This window comes from Peromyscus maniculatus, chromosome 9 (genome assembly GCF_049852395.1).
Source record: "Peromyscus maniculatus bairdii isolate BWxNUB_F1_BW_parent chromosome 9, HU_Pman_BW_mat_3.1, whole genome shotgun sequence".
In the NCBI taxonomy this organism is placed as follows: domain Eukaryota; kingdom Metazoa; phylum Chordata; class Mammalia; order Rodentia; family Cricetidae; genus Peromyscus; species Peromyscus maniculatus.
Genome location: NC_134860.1, coordinates 24,461,832 through 24,481,728, shown reverse-complemented (window position 1 = coordinate 24,481,728; position 19,897 = coordinate 24,461,832). Strand labels below are relative to the sequence as shown.

General features: G+C 42.7%; 1 protein-coding gene across 4 annotated transcripts in view; it reads left to right on the top strand.

Annotated features, from left to right (window-relative positions):
• Nucleotides 1-19,897, top strand: part of Nek10 (NIMA related kinase 10) — a 201,288-nt gene that overhangs the window by 4,758 nt on the left and 176,633 nt on the right. For 2 of the 4 annotated variants that reach the window (XM_015994002.3, XM_076544479.1), the window contains exons 2-5: nt 6,217-6,327; nt 6,575-6,635; nt 11,578-11,708; nt 13,780-13,878. In XM_015994002.3, coding sequence (XP_015849488.1) covers nt 6,254-6,327; nt 6,575-6,635; nt 11,578-11,708; nt 13,780-13,878 — 365 coding nt within the window. In that variant the 5' untranslated portion in view covers nt 6,217-6,253. The remainder of the gene's footprint in view (nt 1-6,216; nt 6,328-6,574; nt 6,636-11,577; nt 11,709-13,779; nt 13,879-19,897) is intronic. The other 2 variants (XM_042284371.2, XM_076544480.1) reach the window with 1 other exon arrangement.

The window sequence follows — 19,897 nt, the reverse complement described above, 5'->3', positions numbered from 1 at the left end:
CTTCCGCCTCACAGTGACCTTTGATTTTGTTCAGTGCATGATCTCTTTTGGACATGTTCCCCCTGGTTTTTGTCATCCCTGTGTTTTTAACTTCTTACATTTGGCAAAATTTATTTTTTTAAGTATGATTTTTAGGAGGCTGTGGTTGCTTACTCCTAATATGATTCCAGCATTAGGGAGGCTGACACTGGAGGATCATTGTGCACTCAAGGCCAGGCTGGACTCCACATAGAGAGTTCCAGGTCAACCTAGGTTACAGAGTGAGACCCTCTCTCAACAACAGCAACAATTCTTTTAAAAAAGCTGCACATGGTGTCACAGACCTGTAATTCCCGTGTTTAGGGGTTAGAGGCAGGAAGATTGGAATCCACAGCTACATAGTAAGTTCACAAACTAGTATGGACTCCATGGAAAGATGTGGGGCTTTTGCTATTTTTCATTACTTGTTATAGAGGTGAAAGTTCTCTAACTTCTTTTAATTTGTCCAGTTGAGTAGAGCTGGAACTGGACCTTGCCATCTGGTAAGGAAGAGTGACCACAATTCATCCAAAGACATTAAGAGCTGGACTCAGTAGTTGTATGCCTGTAATCTTTGTACTGAGGTGGAGGCAGGACAAGGGGGGTCCAAGGCTGGTTCAGCTGCATGAGACTGCAGATATGGAAGAGGAATATAATCAGTCTGATAACACCTTCAGAGGATGTATTAGTTCATTGAGATGCTTCGCTCATCTGATACCTTTACTTCTTTAAGCCATACTATGCTCCTGATTATTTTAATTTTAGGTATTATAATCCCATTATATGACATATGTAAATGTTATGTCAGATGCAGGGGGTGAGGAGAAAGGAAAAAAATCAGACCCAGTTCATAATGGTTAGTAGATTTTAAATGATTCAGTATGTTTTCCTCAGTGGCTTTACTAACTATTTCTCTCCTCAAAAGACTACTCTCAGCTTCATCTATGTTAGATTCTAGGAAAGAGTCTTCCTAGCACTTTTAGCCTCTACAGGGACAAATTATGACACTTGGCCAACAGGAAGACATGTGAACTGAAGTTCTTATTAAAAACAAAACAAACAAACAGAGCAAGCCCCACAAAACTGTGTCCTCTCAGTAAATGAGGCTGTAGCAGCAGGAAAGCAGAGGACTGCAGCGTGGTGAGCCCAGGTCTCCCCAGGACTTGGGAGGCAGAGGGAACTCTGAGATGTCTATGAAGAAAAAGCAAAATTAGACTCTTGACTTGGGGCACATTTAAATATTCAATACAAAAGTAGCTGGATCTTCTTCTGTTTTTCTACATTAATTTACAGTTCATTCTTCATGATTTCTAATTCCTTTTCTCCCTCCTTTCTTTCTTTTATGATAATTGTATTAGTTTGCTTTCTATTGGTGTGATAAACACCATGACCAAAAGCAAATTGGGAAGAAAATGGTTTATTTCATCTTACAAATCCCTATTATAGTCCATCTCTGAGAGAAGTCAGGGCAGGAACTCAAAGCAGGAACCTGGAGGCAGGAACTGAAGCAGAGACTTTGGAGGAGTGCTCCTTAGTGTCTTGATTCCTTTGACCTGCCTTCTTATCCAGGACCATCTACCCAGAGCTGGCGCCTCCCACAGTGAGTTGGACCTGCCCACATCTATCACTTAAGAAAGTGCCCCACAGACTCAGCCAATCTGATGGAGATGTTTTCTCAGTTGAGGTTGCCTCTTCCAAAATAGGTTGTGTCGTGTGGACAAAAACTAACCAGCACAGCAGTATAGATGTTAAATGTATCTTTACTTTAGCAACTCACAAACATGTTTTAAAGCTAAGTGGGTTTTCATTGCTTATGGTAGAATTGCATATGTGTGAGAGGCTCTGTTACCTTCATCAACTTCACACTGAGCTTAGACGTAGTAAGTTTTTAGTAAATGTTTGTTAAGTTCATTAGTCCATGGCGTTCTACCTATTTCAATTCTAAAGTATTCATTGTGTCTTCTTTCTTGCTGTATACCAGTGATGACAGCCTTGGCCTCTAAATCTTGACCCCAGCTCAACTGTTTGTCACAAATATGGTGACTATCTTTCTTGAAGTCAATATACTGTATTTGTACATTTCAAACCATTTAGGTTCTCTAGATCTTGTTGTACTGAAACACACATCAATTGGCAGTCTTTTCCTTCTAAACACCTCTAGATTTTCCTAGACATTGAAGTATGCAATTCTAAGACAATAGCACATGGTTTTTGTTCATACCTGAACAACACACTGAAGTCTAATTGTGGCACAGAAAAGAAATCAAATTTTTGAAATATCCAATTTAATTAAACCAACATTACATTCAATTTTATATGTCCTATGTTATCGATACATTATAGTTTTGATATGAACTCTTCAATTCATGCAAACACTTGGTCCCCAATTGGTAGGATTGTTGTGGGAAGTGTTTGAAACTCTAGGAAGTCGGGTATAGCTGGAGAAAGCAGGTCACAAAAGGAATGGATCTGAAGGCCCACATCTTCATTTCTTACTTGCCTCTACTTCCTGTGGTCTTCATTTCTTACTTGCCTCTACTTCCAATGAGGTGAGCAGCCTACCCCTGTGATGTCCTGCATCACCAGAGGCACAGGAAAAATAGAAAAATGAGTGGAAACCTCTGAAACCATGGGCAAAAATAAACCTTTCTTAGTTGGGGTTTCTATTGCTGTGAAGAGACACCATGACCATGGCAACTCTTATAAAGGAAAACATTTAATGGGGTGGCTTATAGTTTCAGAGGTTCAGTCCATTATCATCATGGTGGGACATGGTGGCATGCAGGCAGACATGGTGCTGGAGAAGGAGCTGAGAGTTCTGCATCTTGATCAGCAGGCAGCAGGAAGTGAACTGAGTCACTCGTATGACTTGAGCATATAAGAGACTTCAAAGCCCTCCTCCACAGTGACATACTTCCTCTAACAAGACAGCACCTACTGCAACAGAGCCATGCCTCCTAACAGTGCCACTCCCTGTGAGCTTATGGAAGCCAATCACATTCAGACTCCCACACTTTCCTTCTTTTAGCTGTTCATGTCAGGCGTCTGGTCACAGCGATGGGAAGTCTGATGAGCACAGAAAAGTGATACTAGAGATGGAGGGTCAGTGTTGGGGCTAAACCTCATCATGTGACTTTGGCTCATAGGAATTAGTTTGTGGGAGGAGTTTGGAAAAGTGTGTAAGTTGGACTAGAGAAGCCATAAAATGTAAACTAATCATAATGATTATTCTGGAGGGATCTCAAAATGCTACCAGGAATACAGATAGTAAAGGCCATAGTCATGAGGCTCCAAGAGGAACATGGGTTCTACTGGGACCTGGATGAGATACTATTGTCTACTATTTTTTGTATCCTTAGACCTTGTGGAACAATGATGAACTGGGCTTGAGAGATAGCTCAGCTGTAAAGAGAACTTAATGCTCTTCTAGAGGGCCCGAGTTTGATTTCCAGCACCCATGTATAGTAACTCATAACCACCTCTAATTCCAGCTCCAAGGAGATCTGACGCCTCCAGCCTCCTCTGGCACCCTCACACACATGCACATACTTTTCTCCACACATACACATACAAAATTAAAGCTAAAATAAAAAAAAATATTATGGACTAATAAATCTGGTGTAGGAAGCAAAGTTACCCCAACATTTATGTGTGGTACAAGAATTGACAGATACAGTTAGCCAAATCTACAGTGATAATTGGGGGCAAATATGCAGATTAGAAAGATTAAAAACAAAAAACAAACTAGTAATTACAGAAAAGCCTGGGGAAATTTGGAGTTCAGGAAGTCATGATCGCTGAAGAGAATACAGCATGAAAATAATGTCAATTACTTTGCACTGGGGCCAAAGAATGATGTTGCAAGGACACCCCAAGGGTTGGCAAGACCCCACACATCTAGGCTAGCATATGAAAACCAAAGAGAAGAGAACACTTGTGGGCATATCCGGGTGCCACAGGATTCATTTTACCATACTCAGTTACCAAGGTACTCAGGGGCCAATGTGACAGTAGTCCAGTGGGGCCTAGTTGTTTGGTAAAGCTAGTGGCAGACCTTGGTGTCATTTATGAGGTGCTTCTTTTTTCAGACATGCACAATGCAAGAGTTAAAGGTCATCTAGGCTGCAAAGATCTTTAAAGGAAGCAGCCCCCGGGGCAGGGAAGCCCAAGTTGCACTGGAGACCCAAGGGTGCTGGAGATACCAGGAATATGAAATGTCCTTTGACAAGCATAAGCAGTGAATAGAGTCAGCTTCAAATGAGTGTATGTGGGATGCAAACGGTAAGGCCTGTAGGCTGGTAGGAGCTCATATACCCTGGGTACTGGACATGGAGCTATAAAAGTTAATGTTTGCTCTGCTGGCTTTCAACCTTTCTTTGATAGTCTCTTATTCCTCCATTTTGGAAGGCGGATGTCTATTTTGTACCACTGTATCTTAAAGCTGAGCCTCTTTCTTGGTGATGTATAGAGGTTCACAGGTGTGAGTTGGCTTTGACTTTCAGAGGAGACTTTGGCTATGAACTTTTCAACACTGTTGGAACTGCTAGTTCTCTGGAGGTGGTTTAAATGGCTTTTGCATTCAGAGATGGCTATGAGCCTTAGGGGGCAGAGATGGAATGTTGGTCAGTCTCCAGCTTGGGGAGTGTGGCCTAGAAGAGAAGAGTCATTGGCTCGGGGGCGTGACTGTGAAGGCTAGATCTGATTCTTCATCCTTTCTCCATCTCTCTCTGACTCCTGTCCATCAAGTTGTGAGCTTCTCACATGCTTCATCGCCGTGGTGTTCTGTGTCATGATTGCCCTGGAAGCCGCAGGGCTAAGGACCATGGATCTTTGTAACTGTGAGCCAAAATCTTTGATCATGTAAGTTGTTTATGTGAGATATTTGTAACAGCAGCAGAAAGCCATGAGTATCTTCATCCTTCTGCTTCTGTTATGAAAATGAGAAGAGTTGAGAATAGAAATCAATTAAAAGAAAAAGGCAAACAAGTCAACAACTGTGTGTTGGTGAACTTGTATCTTTCAAGTGGGGAAAAGTAGAATTAAAAATAACACTAGGAAAAGTAACCATGGCAATATTATAATGCTGAATTCAGAGTGTTGAAATGACTATTGAGCTGTATTTCCAGGCAGACCACCTCCCTGCCAGATACTCAGGTAAGCTTATGGACTGCACAAGATTGGCCTGACCATAATTATGATTGCTGTTAACGTGTATTGTTCAGACACCAGCTTTCACACTTGAAGAATTCTGGAAGAGAGCTGGAAAGATGGCTCAGTGCTTCAGAACACTTACTGATCTTGCAAAGACCCTGGTTCAATTCTTAGTATCCATATCAGTGGGCTCACACTACTTATAACTTCAGTTTCCAGATTTTTGGAGTCTTATGGCCTCCACCTCCCCAGGCACTTACATATATGTAGTGCACACAAATTCAGGAAGGTACACAAATACACATACATAAAAAAATAAATCCCTTAAGGAAAGAAAAATCTTTAAAAAGAAAAAAATTGGTAATTCTGGAAGCTGAGCATGGTCAGACACATCTGTCATCCCTGCACTGGGAAGATGGAGGCAGTAGAGTTTAAGCTAAACTGCTCTACATAAGGAGTTCCAGCACAGTCAGGGATACTTAGTGAGACCCTGTCTTTAAAAAATAAACAAAAAACAAAATGGAAAAAAAAACTTCATAAAGAATTCTGGAAGTGTGGCAACATCATGACACAGATCGCTTACTTGTGAGTGAGTGTGGCTTTCTCTGAGATACTTGGGGACATGGCCCATAATGAGAGAGGGCTCCTTTGAACCCATACTGTATAATTCAGAATAGCTACAGAGAAAGACAAGTGAGGTTGTATAAAATTACTGTCAATTAAGCTTCAAATATTTGTTAGTCGACATATTTTATAAATCCCAAAGAGGATTTATACCTTATACTGATGTACAGAACAATATTTGTGAAAAATTTTCCAGAATACTTAAATCAAGCATGTGCCAGAAAATATGGGCTGAAGACATGGCCTAAATCTATCCAAGAAAGACCTTTTGAAGGTAAAGAGTCAATAATATTCATTTTGGTACTTGCAATTATTAATTTTTACATGTTTGAATAGACATCATGGATGAATTTTGTCTGTTTTAACTAAGACTACTTTGGATCGTATAACCCAACTAAAAGCCATCTCCGTTTACTTTGCAAGGAATGCAATGTTAATTCTGAGGCATTGATGTTTTACAATGCCTGATCAAGACAAAAAGGTGAAGACCTCAGAGAAATCAGCTGATAAAAAGCAGCAGGGGACAACCACCAGGTAACCGAGTGTTTTTGGTTATGCACTGGGGCAGCACTGTTGAGTGGGTTTAATGCTTCCTGGAAGCTGACTCCTGGGTTGCAGTGTTTACTCAAACACTGGGCCCTTTCTAGAGTTTGGAAAGAAATGGTTGACATGCATACCTTATCTTCAGAGGCAGGCTTCCAAGTGGTGGTGTCATCAAACTAATGTGACCTTGGCCTCCTGGATCCTTCTGTGGTTAACATTGTGTTGTTCTTTCTCCTAGGGACTATTCAGACCTTAAAAGACTTCGATGCCTTTTGAACGTTCAGTCAAGCAAACAGCAGGTAGTGTTTTCAAAGGATGCAGCATGGGACTAAAGACCACATGTTTCTGAAAGGGTCCATTTCCCATCCTGTGTACACTCCTTTTGCTCTGCCGTAGCTTTCCTCGCTTCCTCGGGCTGCGTCTCTCCCCGGGGCCAGGCTCTGCTGAGACTTGGCATCTGCAGCCTTTTCATTTTCTGCTTGTCACCATACATCTTAGCCAGCAGAGCTTGGATCCTCCAGTCTGTAACAGTGAGCTCTGTCAGCAGATGCCAGTGTTTACCTTTTGGAGCTTCAGGGAAATTTATTCTCCAAACACAGTTTACCACATCTTTGTCCTCTCTGTACCCTGCCATCCTTCTCTTTCATAGACAGTACCCCCTAATGCTTCTCACATTTCACCCCAACAATGGAAGGATGGGGTTTTGGCTATTTTTATGCTTTTATTAGTCAAGGAGGGAATGGCACTCCTGGTTTATATCTAAACTTGACGTTTTAGTCTTGCTTCTAGAAGACCTTGGGAAGTCACGAGAGTAGATGTTGTTGTCTGGGGGGGTGGGTGGGAAACAACCTAGCAGTCCTAAGAATGACAGCAGCAGACCCTCATGCACTGCTGCTGACTGGTCGGTCTTCTGCCTCCGAAGGTTGGTAATGCAGCTATGATGCTTTATCTTATATCATCCCAACCTACCAGAGAAACATGGCATTCTTATCTGTTTATTCTAGACAGTGACTTCCTCAAGATTTGGTGACATCTGAAGAGCAAACAGACAGTTCATGCTTAGGGATTCTTGCTACCCACAGGTGCCTTGGCTGCACTTTTACCCTTCTCAATATTTGCAACATCTGCTTTCACAGATGGAAAAGCTGAGGCACAGAGAAATGATTGTCTCAAGATACCAGTCTGGTCATGGAATCTAATTCTCTAACTAGACATCCCCAGCCTGTGCTGTGTACCCTAGCCACGGTGATGCCGTTCGATGAACTGGAAAATTAACTTAGAGTTTAAAATACTTGACCGAGTCCAATGTCCTTGAAGTAGCTTTTCTCTGTGAGCTCTTCCCTCTGTGTCATTCCTGCTACAAGGTCCCTGAGATTCCTCTTATCTGCATGTTCTAGAAGTTATTTACCTCTGGTCACTTGCAGCTGTCCCAGATCACATCCACTCTTCTTGGGGAGGAAGGAAATGACCCTGACCATGGTTTTGTCACAGGCCCATTTTCCCCAGCTCCGTACATCCCCCAGTGTGACCACAATATCCCAAGCTGCTATTGGCTTGCTTTCTCCTAGACTTCTATCTGTGAGTTCTGTCTTGTTTCTTAGGTCCAAATCAACTGCCCCTCCTTCACACATGGCTGCCTTCCTCACATGGAACTCCTTCTCCATGGTAGCCGTTTCCTCTCTTGGGGACTCTTTTAGTCTTATTTCCTGATAAGATCCATCCCCTCGTTGGCAATGTTGGTTTTGCTTCTGATCCACTGTTTTATCTTTTCTACAAGTTTGTGGTTGTTTCTCTTGAGTTGACCTGGGGCTTGGGACCTGGGTCACCATGTGCATGAACAGCCGCTGGCCTGGTGAAAGAAATGCCTACAGTGCCTCTGGATTTGGTTTGTGGCTTGACGCCTTCAGTGTTGACGTTTATGGTGGCTAGGTCTACTGTGCCTCCCTTTGCCACGCCCTGGCTGCTCCCTGGCACAGCTGATTAAAGTTAAGTTAATGATTTCTTTCTTTCTTTCTTTTTTTTTTTTTTTAGCCAATTTGGAATTCTCAATCATTTTTTTCTGACAAGTTCATATCTTTTTGCTAAATTTTTGTACACAAATAATGGATATTTAAATGTTGTAATTATTTAGAGAGCAGAGACCTGTAAGAGAGCATGCAATGACTAGCCTCACTTGGAGGAAAGTTCCTAAACCTCTCAAATTCTATGGCTCATTCTGGTGTGAAAGTTCCCTGCATCTGTCATCCTGGAAACAAGTTACTCTGAGCTTGTTCTCCTTTCCTGAAACAATGTGAGATATATATGTGAGACGGAGGATTCTAGGACAGCTCAGAAATTTCCTTGTGCCCTGCTTCTTTCAGGAAGAAGATAAGGAGCACCTAAAGATATACAGTGTGTGGAAAATTATCATAAATTAAAACCAGGGCCAAACTTAAGATGAAAAATAAGGGCTGGGAGAGTCAGAGCAAGAAGCCCCCTACAACATATGCAAGTAGGGACATGTTCCCTTCTCAGATTTTCAGTGGTCCATTTGAGGAGGGATATTTGTGAGTCAGGCCCACTTACCAGAATTCCGCTGATGTGGCCTTTTAAAAAAAAAATTGTATTTTGTTTACAAATGGACTGTGATAACCAGTTACTAGAAATTCTAGGGGGAAAAATGTCCCCTGTGATTTGGGCAGAGTTGCTGAGAAGAGAATGTCCTTCTATGATTCTTCATGGAGCCAGGCTCCCTATTGGTGAGTTGTACTGTGGTACTTTGCTCACTGTCCTGACTGCCTGTGCAGATCTGTCACATCAGAGCTGGTCTTCTGTGGGACAGACCTTGGACTACGACCACTATCTCTACTTTCTGCCATGACAAGCCCTGGGCACTAACTTTGAAGAATGTTTTTCAAGCCCATGTAATGGCTTCAAGCTCCTTCTGCTCTGTACTGCAAACCCCTTGGTCACTACATATCCGTGACTTCTCACCATATCTGGTATGCCATGTGTCTTCAGCAGGTGTGGGGATGGGTGAACTTACTGAAGAGCTGCCTGGGGACAAAGCGGCCGTTCATTCAGTAGCTTCGCACTTGAATAGCTGTTATCTGTTGGTTTTGTGTGATGTACTAAGAACATAAGAACCGGTATCTATGACTATCTTCAGGGTGACTGAACTCAGGGAGGTGGCAGATGTGTAGACCAGGCAGGACACTTGACTGTGGTGAGTGCAGTGAGCATGGGCCACTCCATTAGGAAGGCCTGAGCCGTCTATAACCTGTGCCCTGGCCTGGAACCAAGAGCTCTGGGTTCATCTGACACAGTGGATCTGGGGCACGGGGTAGCGGGTGGCAGGCGTAGGGAAATTGCTGTGGTTTCTGAACTAATGTTGCTTTTTCATCTGAAGGAGCTGATTGTATCAAAGTTCTTATTATCAAGTACCTGGGCTTTGCAAATAGAGCTTTCCAAGTACAACTAGTGACTCTCTGAGTTGATTCTTAGCACCGGCAGCCTGACAGTCTGTGGCGGGGGCTGGGGACTGGGGTGAGAGCTATATCCTCTTTTTCCTTCAAGTGGCTTAGACACGTTTCCTCTGTGCTTGTTACCTTCTTTCTTGCAGGCAGGATTCTAGGAGTTTTGTCAATTACATAGGGCTTTGGAATTCCTTAGGCCTAGAAAACCTACTTCCTAGTGTGTGTGTGTGTGTGTGTGTGTGTGTGTGTGTGTGTGTGTGTGTGTGATGACAGCTCAGTTCCTGTCTATCAGAAAAATGAACTTGTTGCTGTGACTTTATATCTAATGTTTTTTAGGTTATAAGCCCACATTTGGAAATCACCTAATTCATAACGACAAACTTATTTACTTAGCAAATTTATGGTAGTGGTTACAAGGTTTATAAGAGTGTTTATAAAACTGTTAGATCTGTGCCTGCGCATAGCAAGTACTGTGTAAACAGTAACTCGCTTAGCTCTCATAACACAGAGTTACACATTGCTATTATTCCTTCTATTTTAATGACATGGAAACCAGCATACACAGAGATTAAATAAATCCTCCAAGGTCACACTGTTAACTGATGGTGGATTCAAACCCACAGAACCTGATAGGGAGTGTGGTTTTATCACTAAACTTTGCTTGTTCAAGTTCTTTTGGCCCCTTGCTCACAAGGGGGCCTAGATTGGGTGCTGGAACTGATATACAAAGGTCATTTTTATAGAACGGATTGTTTACTGTCACTGTTTTGAAAATTCAGCTGAAGTTAGATGATAGGAAGCATCTTGGGGTAGCTACTAACCAGTAACACTGTCATAAAGCATTTTCTTATCTACAGTCTTATAGGAAGTAAGGAAAATCACCTTAACATAAGGAAATTGTGGTCGATTTCTGTACTCTAGCTTCTACAGTTCTGATTGTGCACAATGAAATAATTTATTGAAAAATGGATTCCTTATTATGCTTTGCTTGCTTTATGTTTAATAATTGATTGTAGGACATATTTCATTCAGACTTTGGAAAAGATGGGGCATTTTTTTTTTCATGTTATACTCAATTTCATATGGAACCAAAACCATATCTCAGGGTGGTCTCAACCGTAGTGACTAGTGGTGTGTGAATCTTGCTGACATGTAGAACTGGCGGGTAGGCTTCTAAACATGTATTTCATTGTGGTAAACTCGACATTTAAATCAGTGTCTAAGTATCATTGTTCAAACTGAGCAACAGTGATGGGTTCTTGCCTGTGCCTGTGTGCTAAGCCCGTGGTGAACAGTGTGTACACTGGTGAATGCAGGCAGAGAAACACTCTTCCATGCAGTGTGTGCTATCTGGATGCAGACACTCTCCAGCTGCATATCTGCAGCACACAAGACACTTCAGAAATCTCTACTGGACAGGCTCACCCCAGATCTGTATCCCTAGCACTGGTTTAAGTGCCCAGGAAATATCACTGAACAAAAACATACATGTCAAAAAATACTCGTGTCAACGTGAGACAGACTGAGCTTACATAACAGTGAGCTATGGCACGTGGCATCGTTAGTGATGGGAAGGGCCCATGCTAGGGAGTAAACGTTTAAGTTAAAGATGTTTAAATCTTGGGAACCCCTTTCCCATTTACAAGGCTGTCGTCTCAGTTATTGGTCTAATGGGAAAACCCTCATTCCTTTGGCTCTCCCCTCCACCTCCCCCATTCTGTGACTTGTTTTATCATGTGCTGAATGAACCATGAAGGCCATGAACTCTTTGTTTCCATTTCTGTAGCTTCCAGCCATTAACTTTGATAGTGCCCAAAACAACATGACGAAGTCTGAGACTGCCATCAAGGCAGGGGGACACAGAGCTCGTGGTCAGTGGCAGGAGTCCACAGAAGCAGTTGAACTTGAAAATTTTAGGTAAGAAATCTCCCTTGCTGTCAGAACCTATTCAGGTTTACTTATTTAAATGTATCACAGAAGTGAAAATTTAAAGTCTGAATATTCTTAGTTTAGTAATCTTAGTTAACATGGAAAGTGTTCCCAGGGGAGGAAAAAAGCCCAAGTAACAGGCTGACTAGGCAAACATAGGTGGACCTGTCCTGGGAGGCCTGGACATCTTGCGGACACGAAGATCAACAGTTGTCCACCGAGGAAGTAGCTCCAAGATGCTGACGTGGGTAGGTGCATCCCAAGCATGGTCTTAGCTTTTGTTGTGTTTCCCTATTTCTGGTAATAAAAAGGCATAAAAGAACCTGTTGCTGTGAACAGATATGGTGGCTAAAGAAGATGTTAGTTGGGCTGGCAATATGGCTCAGTGGGTAAAGGGGATTGCCAGCAAACTTTACAGTCTGAGTTCAGTCCCTGGAACCCGTGTGGAAGGAGAGAACTGATTTCTGTTCTACACACACACACACACACACACACACACACACACACACACACACACATATACAGACACATACACACACACACATAGACACATGTATACACATATACACACAGACACATAGAGAAATGTAATAAAATTTTTTTGAAGATAATAGTTTAAAAATCTGAGTTTCTCAATTGCAAAGACAGGGTCTTGGCTTAACCAAAGAGAGTTAGTCTATGTTTCTTTGTGTTGCTGTGTAGACCTTCTAGAAGCATGCATTCCTGTGGGCCACTACCTTTCTGTGTTACAGTGTGTACAGTGTGTTCGTGTAGTTTGCTCTGAAGTATCAGCATGGATGTTCCGGGAGGATCTTTTACTTGTTTGGTTTAGCTTGTTTCTCCGACATTTTATGATCTTGAACAGTTTCAGAAAAGTCATATGAAAGTGGTGTTCACGTAATTTTATTCTTTTTGGCCTTAATGTTAAAATTAGCCGTTTTTTTTTTTTTTTTGGTTTTTCGAGACAGGGTTTCTCTGTGTAGCTTTGCAAAATTAGCCGTTTTTAATGCTTATTTAGTGTACATTTGTGCATGCGTGCGTGTGTGTAGGAAAACTTTGGGGAGCTGGTTCTTTTCTTCCACCATCTGAGTTTCTGAAATTGAACTGGAGTCCTCAGGGTTGGTGGCCAAGCACCCTTACCCAGTGAACTAGCTCCTCAGCCTCCAGTTTTATTATGCACGATGAAAATATCCTGTCACGGTAGCAGTTTGGCCCGTTTGTGTAATATCTTGTACTCTCCAAGGTTTAAAGTAGAATGTTTTGGGAATATTTTAAATCTATCTGTTGGGCTGTAATATCAATACAAGAGACTGCATTTGGAATATGAAAATTTTCTTAAACATATATACAAAACAGATAACAATATAACAGGTGCTGGTCGAAGAAATGTAAACTGTCAGTAAATCCACATTAAGTACAAATGACATCTGCTGAAATACATATGACATTTGCTGGTGTTTCCAGCTGGGACAGCCAATGGAGGGTGGCAGTGTGGGTGGATCTGAGTCTGAAGCTTCCCTTGTGTGAAGGACAGCTGCACAGAGGGAAGCCCTGGAGCCGTTCCTCTCCCTTCTCTTCCTTCAGTTTGAGCTGGAGGTGCCTGGGGGAGAATTGAATTAATATGGTAAAATGAAACATAAGTGTTGGAATGCAATTTTTGAATTAAAATGTATTATTATTGTGTGTGAATGCATAGTGTGCGTGCGTGTGTGTGTGTGTGTATGTGATCTCATATGCCACAGTGTGGAACTCGTGGAGTTCAGAAGACAGCTTTGTGGAGTGACTTCTCTCCTTCTACTTGTATGCAGGTCCAGGGGCAGAGCCGAGGTCTCCCGACTTGCTCAGCAAGCTCCTTCACTAGCTGAGCCACGAGCTCTTGAGCGTCATCTTTATAATCAGCTTCACCATTGAGTTCCTATGTAACAGTTGTTGCTTGCCCTTGCTAATATGTTGACCTTGAGACTCTCAATGTAGATGACCCTTGTTTTCACCGGTAACTTTGTTAACCCCAATGGTGTTTATTATAAATCATTTTCCTGTTTTGTTTTTTTTATCTTAGTATAAACTACAAGAATGAGAGGAATTTCAGTAAACATCCACAGCATCAGTTATTTCAGGAGATCTTTACATCTCTGGTGAGAAATAGACTCATATGCAGGTAAGACTGTGCCTCCAAGAGAGACCTCTACCCAAGAAAGGTATGTTCCATGGATCCTGTATGGAGAATGTGCTTCAAAGCAGACTGTGAGGGAGCACAGTGCAACTGTAGCACTTAGGAATATATGTATATACACACATATATATATGCCATAAATGCACATATATATTCAGATTTATGGCTTATTTATTTTTCTTTAATTGTTATTACATATATGTGTGTTTGTATATAACACATATGCACATACAAACACATAATAACAACTAAAGAAAAAGAAGTCATAAATTTGAAAGAGAGCAGGGATGAGGTGGGTTGGGTGGTAGGTACATGGGAAGGTTTTAGAGGGAGGAAATGGAAGGTGGAAATAATGTAATTATTTTATATTCTCAAAAATTGAAAGAAATTATTAAATGTATGTATAAAAAAGAGAAAAGCTATGGAATGGGGATGGAAGAGCTGGCACTCTGTCCACTAGAATCACTTGTTGGATTCTGGATTTAGCGGAATCTGGTGACAGCTGAGATGTGGGGGAGCATTGTGTTCTTTAATGTGCTTGGTTTGAGTGTGGATACTCAAGGAAGATTTATCATGTAGTCCTTATGAAAAAGCCATCGATTAACACTGGGGACAACATGACAATACCCTTTGTGTTACACCTTTGCAGTTGACACAGTGACCAGCCCAGACTTTGAAGAAAGAAAGAGTGAGCATGTACCTCCAGCCCAAGCCCTATGTCCTGCTATGGGTGATTGATGGGCAATCTTAGGCTATACACCAAAGGGCCAGGTCATCTTAGGTGCTACAAATTTCAGAGTTGGGTAAGGGTGGATTAAGTGGTAAGGTCCCCATTGTCCTAACCTCATATAATTTTGTTTGGATGCCAAGGCTTCCTCCTCCCCTTTCCTTATATCGTTAGAACAATTACATCTCAGAACTCTTTTGGTGTGACTTCCTTGCCTCTTCCTTTGTGAACATCAGGGTTAATGTTGGATTAAAAGGCATAGATTCAACTTACTTAAATTGGTGAGTGTAGATGAATTTCTAAACGGTCTTATTAAATAAGAAACGCAGAGCCAAATGTAGGGGTAAAAGCCTTAGAGATCAGGGAAATAGTGATTACCACCAACCTTACCTCTCCAGCTCTGCAGGTACCAAAAGGGCCTCCTTCCTGTCTAACCTGTGCCTTTATTGCCTTGCTGTTCTGCCCTCTCATTGGCTCTTAGCCCAGCTACCTCACTTCCTTGTCACTATTTGTCTGTACAGACCTCCAGGTCTCTATGGTTGGTACTGGGATTAAAGGCATGTGTCACCATGCTTGGCTGTTCCCTAGTGTGTCCTTGAACACACAGAGACCCTGACTGCCAAGTGATCAGATTAAGGGCGTGTGCTATCACTACTTGACTTTTATGTTAATGGCTTGCTATTTCCTCTGATCTCCAGGCAAACTTTATTTATTAACATACAAATAAAATACCACCACAGGATACTTTTTGCCAAGAGGGGATGAGGCAACCCAAGAGAAGGAAGATAAGATAAAATACCAAGGTGAATGCTGTGTGGTCCTTCTTTTCCTCAGCAAAAACAATTACCCATATTCTAACTCAAGAGGAAACATAAATATTTACAGTCAGACAACTAAAGACTGGATGAGATTGGTAGGTGGGAGCTTTAGACATTGGCCCAATTCTGGGTGTGAACGAGACTACACATATTTGAATATCAGTTTCACCCTGAAAGCATAATGATCAGGAACTGGGCTTGAGTGGAGCATGGCTCCTGCCCTTCCCCTCTTTTCTGCCCGTCACCAGTGTGGCTTCCCCGCTTCCACACTCCTCAGTTGTCTTCTCTTTCAATCCACGTGCTCAGACACCTCCTCCTGCATTCTTCTAAGCCTGACCTGCGATTAGTCCCTGTTCTGCAACTAAACCTGTTTGTCCAGAGTCAGCTGGGGCAAGCCTGCAAGTCTTTCAGAGGAGTCCTGAAAGGAAGTACTGCCTGGACCTGAGGCAGGCTGCCTTGGATGTATATCCACATGCACGGAAATCCCTTACCTTCCACTCTTTTTCTGCTCTAACATGATTTACCTGTAGTAGAGTGTGATATTAGGAATAAATTCCTCTCATCTGCCTGGTCTCCACGACCAAGTTGTCATGAGGTTGTGCAGGGAATAACAGTTGTCACAACACTGGCAGATTCTTGACTGCCATTGCTCTTCTGTGGGCCTGCTTCCAGTTGGTTTGTGTTTCTCTGATATATAGCTTCTATATTATAATGTGGTATAATCAGCTCGTGAAGTGAACTTGCCCATGGGATTGGAGATGCAGGATTTCATGAAGTTAGTGAAACTGGATTTAAACTGGTGGAATTTGATGCACAAGGCTGTGGCAGGATTGGGACACTGATATCTGAAGATGACAATAGGGGCTACAAGAGTTGGATTTGGAATATTAAAGATTGAGGAGACTGGGGGAAATGACATGTCACTCTAATGTATTTACAAAAAGGAATCTCATTATGTTCTAAAAGCCAAAAGTGAGTTAAAGGATGTCAGGTCATATAATATGACAATTTTAATAAATATAATATGAAATTTTGTCAAAACTATCAGAATGCATTCTATGTTTGGCATGGTTACTAAATTAGGTGTTATTTCAAAGTGAGCTTATTTAGCTGGCCTTTCCTGGTATCATTTATTCTAGAATAATGAGGACAGCTCCTCTTCCTTGCCTATGACTATGTGGAGATGAGCAGAACCAAGATACTCTGGTTTTAGTTAGAAGAGACCTGTCCAACTCATTTGATAGGACTGTCCAAAATATCCTTTACTTCCCCCAAGCACATAAGTTGTCATCCTTATTATTATCATTTTACATCAAATTTCCCTAAGTATTTGCCACAAACTTGAAACACTTCTAAAAAGAGACTGTAGCATATTTTTATGGAGATATGCTTATATACTAGAGAGAGTTTTGTGTGCTAGAATATATCTGGCCAACCCATGACCATCTTTTATTTTATTTTATTTATTTTTTTTTTTTTTGTTTTTTTCGAGACAGGGTTTTTCTGTGTAGCTTTGCGCCTTTCCTGGAGCTCACTTGGTAGCCCAGGCTGGCCTCGAACTCACAGAGATCCGCCTGCCTCTGCCTCCCAAGTGCTGGGATTAAAGGCGTGCGCCACCACGCCCGGCCCATCTTTTATTTTAATTTAAACTTTTAATGTTTGAGAATTTTATACATGGGTACTGTCTTTGCATCATTTCACCCCTCCATTTCACCAACTCTTTTTGTGTCCTCTTCTACAACCCTTTCAAGTCCATGACCTCTTCTTCTATGATTATTGTTACACACACACATGCACATGCACACACACATGTGCACACACACATACATACATGCACACACACGTGCACATGTACACACACACACACACATGTGCGCATGTGCACACACACACACACACACACACACACACACATACACTATACCCTTCTAGGCCCATTCACTGTTCCTCTTTTGCACACGTCTTTAGGGCTGATCTCTTGGGATTGGATAACCTCATCAGGGACTTTCCTCTTGCAAAGACTAACTCTCCCTCTCTTATTAGAAATTGACTTTTTAAACCATAAAGTTTATAAAACTAAAATAATAATCATAAAGAAATAGCTATAAAAAGTGTTCTGGGAATGCACTGGCTGTCCCTAGCCGAGAGTACTAATCCAGTACTTGGTTAGTAACAGGACTTGTGTTGTCCAAGCTGACACTGGGGCACAGCTCATGGTGCAAAGGGCACTTCTCTTGATCTCCCGGTCCTCTGCTTGGGCTGTGTAGGCTCCCCACGGAGTGGGAGGACCACTTGTCAGCATGCAGTGAGGGTCTCTTTACGGCTTAAGTCTTGAAACACACCGAGTTGACAGACAGATGCTCATGGTGTGGTCTTACCATCCTGGTCATGAAGTGCGGTCTGCAGCTAGTGCAGAACTTCGTCCCGGGTCTCAGGCTGTGGCTTTCTGTGCTTAACTCCCAGTTCTCCTCAAGAACTTCTGACTCCTTCTGGGCCTCTTTCATTTGCTCTGTGGTGCTGGTGACAAACCAGGACCGCACATGCTGAGTATGTGTCGTGTTGCTAAGTCACACTCCAGCTTGCTAGTCTCATCTGTTGATGCTGCCCCCTGCATCCCTGTGCTCAAGAGGGTCAGAGTGATGCTCCCATTCTTCTCTTTCTTCCCAGCTTCTGCTGTGCCCCTGGGGTACCTCAAGCACAGCATCCTGCTTCTCTGTGGGCCCAACTTGTTCTGACCCCTCATGTAACCTGTCCCAGTCCTTCTCATTCTCATGATCCTAGGCTCTCTTCTTCCTTAGTATGCACTAACTTTCTACAGACCAAAACCTGGTATTTTATCCCCAAACTTAGCCACTGAAGTTGTTTTTTATTGCCACTGTCATAGAAGAAATATGTAGCTCTTATTTTTCACTAAAGGGAATGGAACCCAAAGGCTTTATACAGGCTAGGCAAGTGCTCTATGACTGAGCTACATCCTCAGCCCTTGGTTTGCTGAGATCGGTCTTGCTGTGTACATGTAGCCCAGACTGGTCTCAAATTCATGATTCTCTGTCTTAGCCTTGCAAGTTACAGGTGTGCACCACTATACATAGCTTCCTTATGTTGGTAGTTCTCATATAATGTTAAAGTTTTCCCTACACTTTAAATGTGTGCACACACATACCTGATGATGCATGCATATTCACACACATGCATGAACATATGCACATGCAGGCATACACACACATGCATACAATTACACACACATACACACACATGTACACACACACATGAATACATGAATATACATGCACTCACATTCATGCACACACACATGCATAAAAGTCATAACAATTATGGAGATGGAGTGGACTCTAAGAAGGTCAAGCTGGTGCCATGGGTAGATGGGAGGGATGAGATTCGAAGAGGGTCTCAGCAGATCTGGGCTGGCACTCTTGTCCTGTCCCCCACGCATTCGCCAATTCCTTCCTTTGTTTTGTGAGCACACTTTTAATGAAAGGTTGGCACCGGGGCAAAGTATCTCTTTGATGAGTGTGTTCTCTCTGCTGTGTGCTGTGGCCTCTCATCCCAGAGGAGCCTGACAGGCAGCAAGTCGAATTGCTCTGCCTTCCCAGGGAAGAACTGCTTGTCCTTGGCCAACAGATCACCATGCAAAGCAACCATCACCTGGCCAGGATCATCATATTTGTGCATGACAGATGTGTTTACAATCTACATGAGCTATTGAGAGCCAGGTAGTGAGTAGCAGTCCCGTCCCAGGAGCCACACTTTCACAGCTAACAGGTCATCTCTCCTCCCTTGCTCTCCCTCTCCTTCTCCACCTCTTTCCTTCTCCTCCACTCTTCTTCACTCCTCTCCCCTTTCCAGGGTCTCATTTTGTAGCTAGGCTAACCTTGAACTTCTGATCCTGCCTCAGCTTCCAGGTGCTATGGTTACAGACCTTGGCCACCAGGCCTGGCTTTACCAGTCTCTCGGTGCTTCTGCCCTGCTCCATCTCCCCTGCTCCATCTCCCCTGCGGGCCTTGCTCCTGGTGGCTTCCCTGCTAGAATCAACCTCTGTCTCCCATGTCAATGGGGAGACCCTTCCTGCTTTGTCATTCGAAGGCATCATTCCTAAAACAGGACACTTGACTTTTCTCTCAACCCATGAGGAAACCTCAGCTCCACTCCCACTGTCTCCTGAGCTAATCCAGGCTGCCAGCGGTTCTGACTTGCACAGTAGTGGGCCACCTGGGTTCCCTGCTTTCCCCATCTGGGTTTCCCTTACTCTGTTCTCAGTATAGCTTCTGGAAGGATCCTTTCAAAGTCTCAATCAGCTCACGTGAGTCCTTTTTTTTTTAAAGCCTTCAAGTACCTTCCTAGACTATCCAAAGGCCAGATTCCTGTTCCTCAGGCCCTCAAGCTCCGTCTGCTGCCTTCTGTCTGAGCAAGCTTCTGTTTTCTCACTCTACTGCTTTCT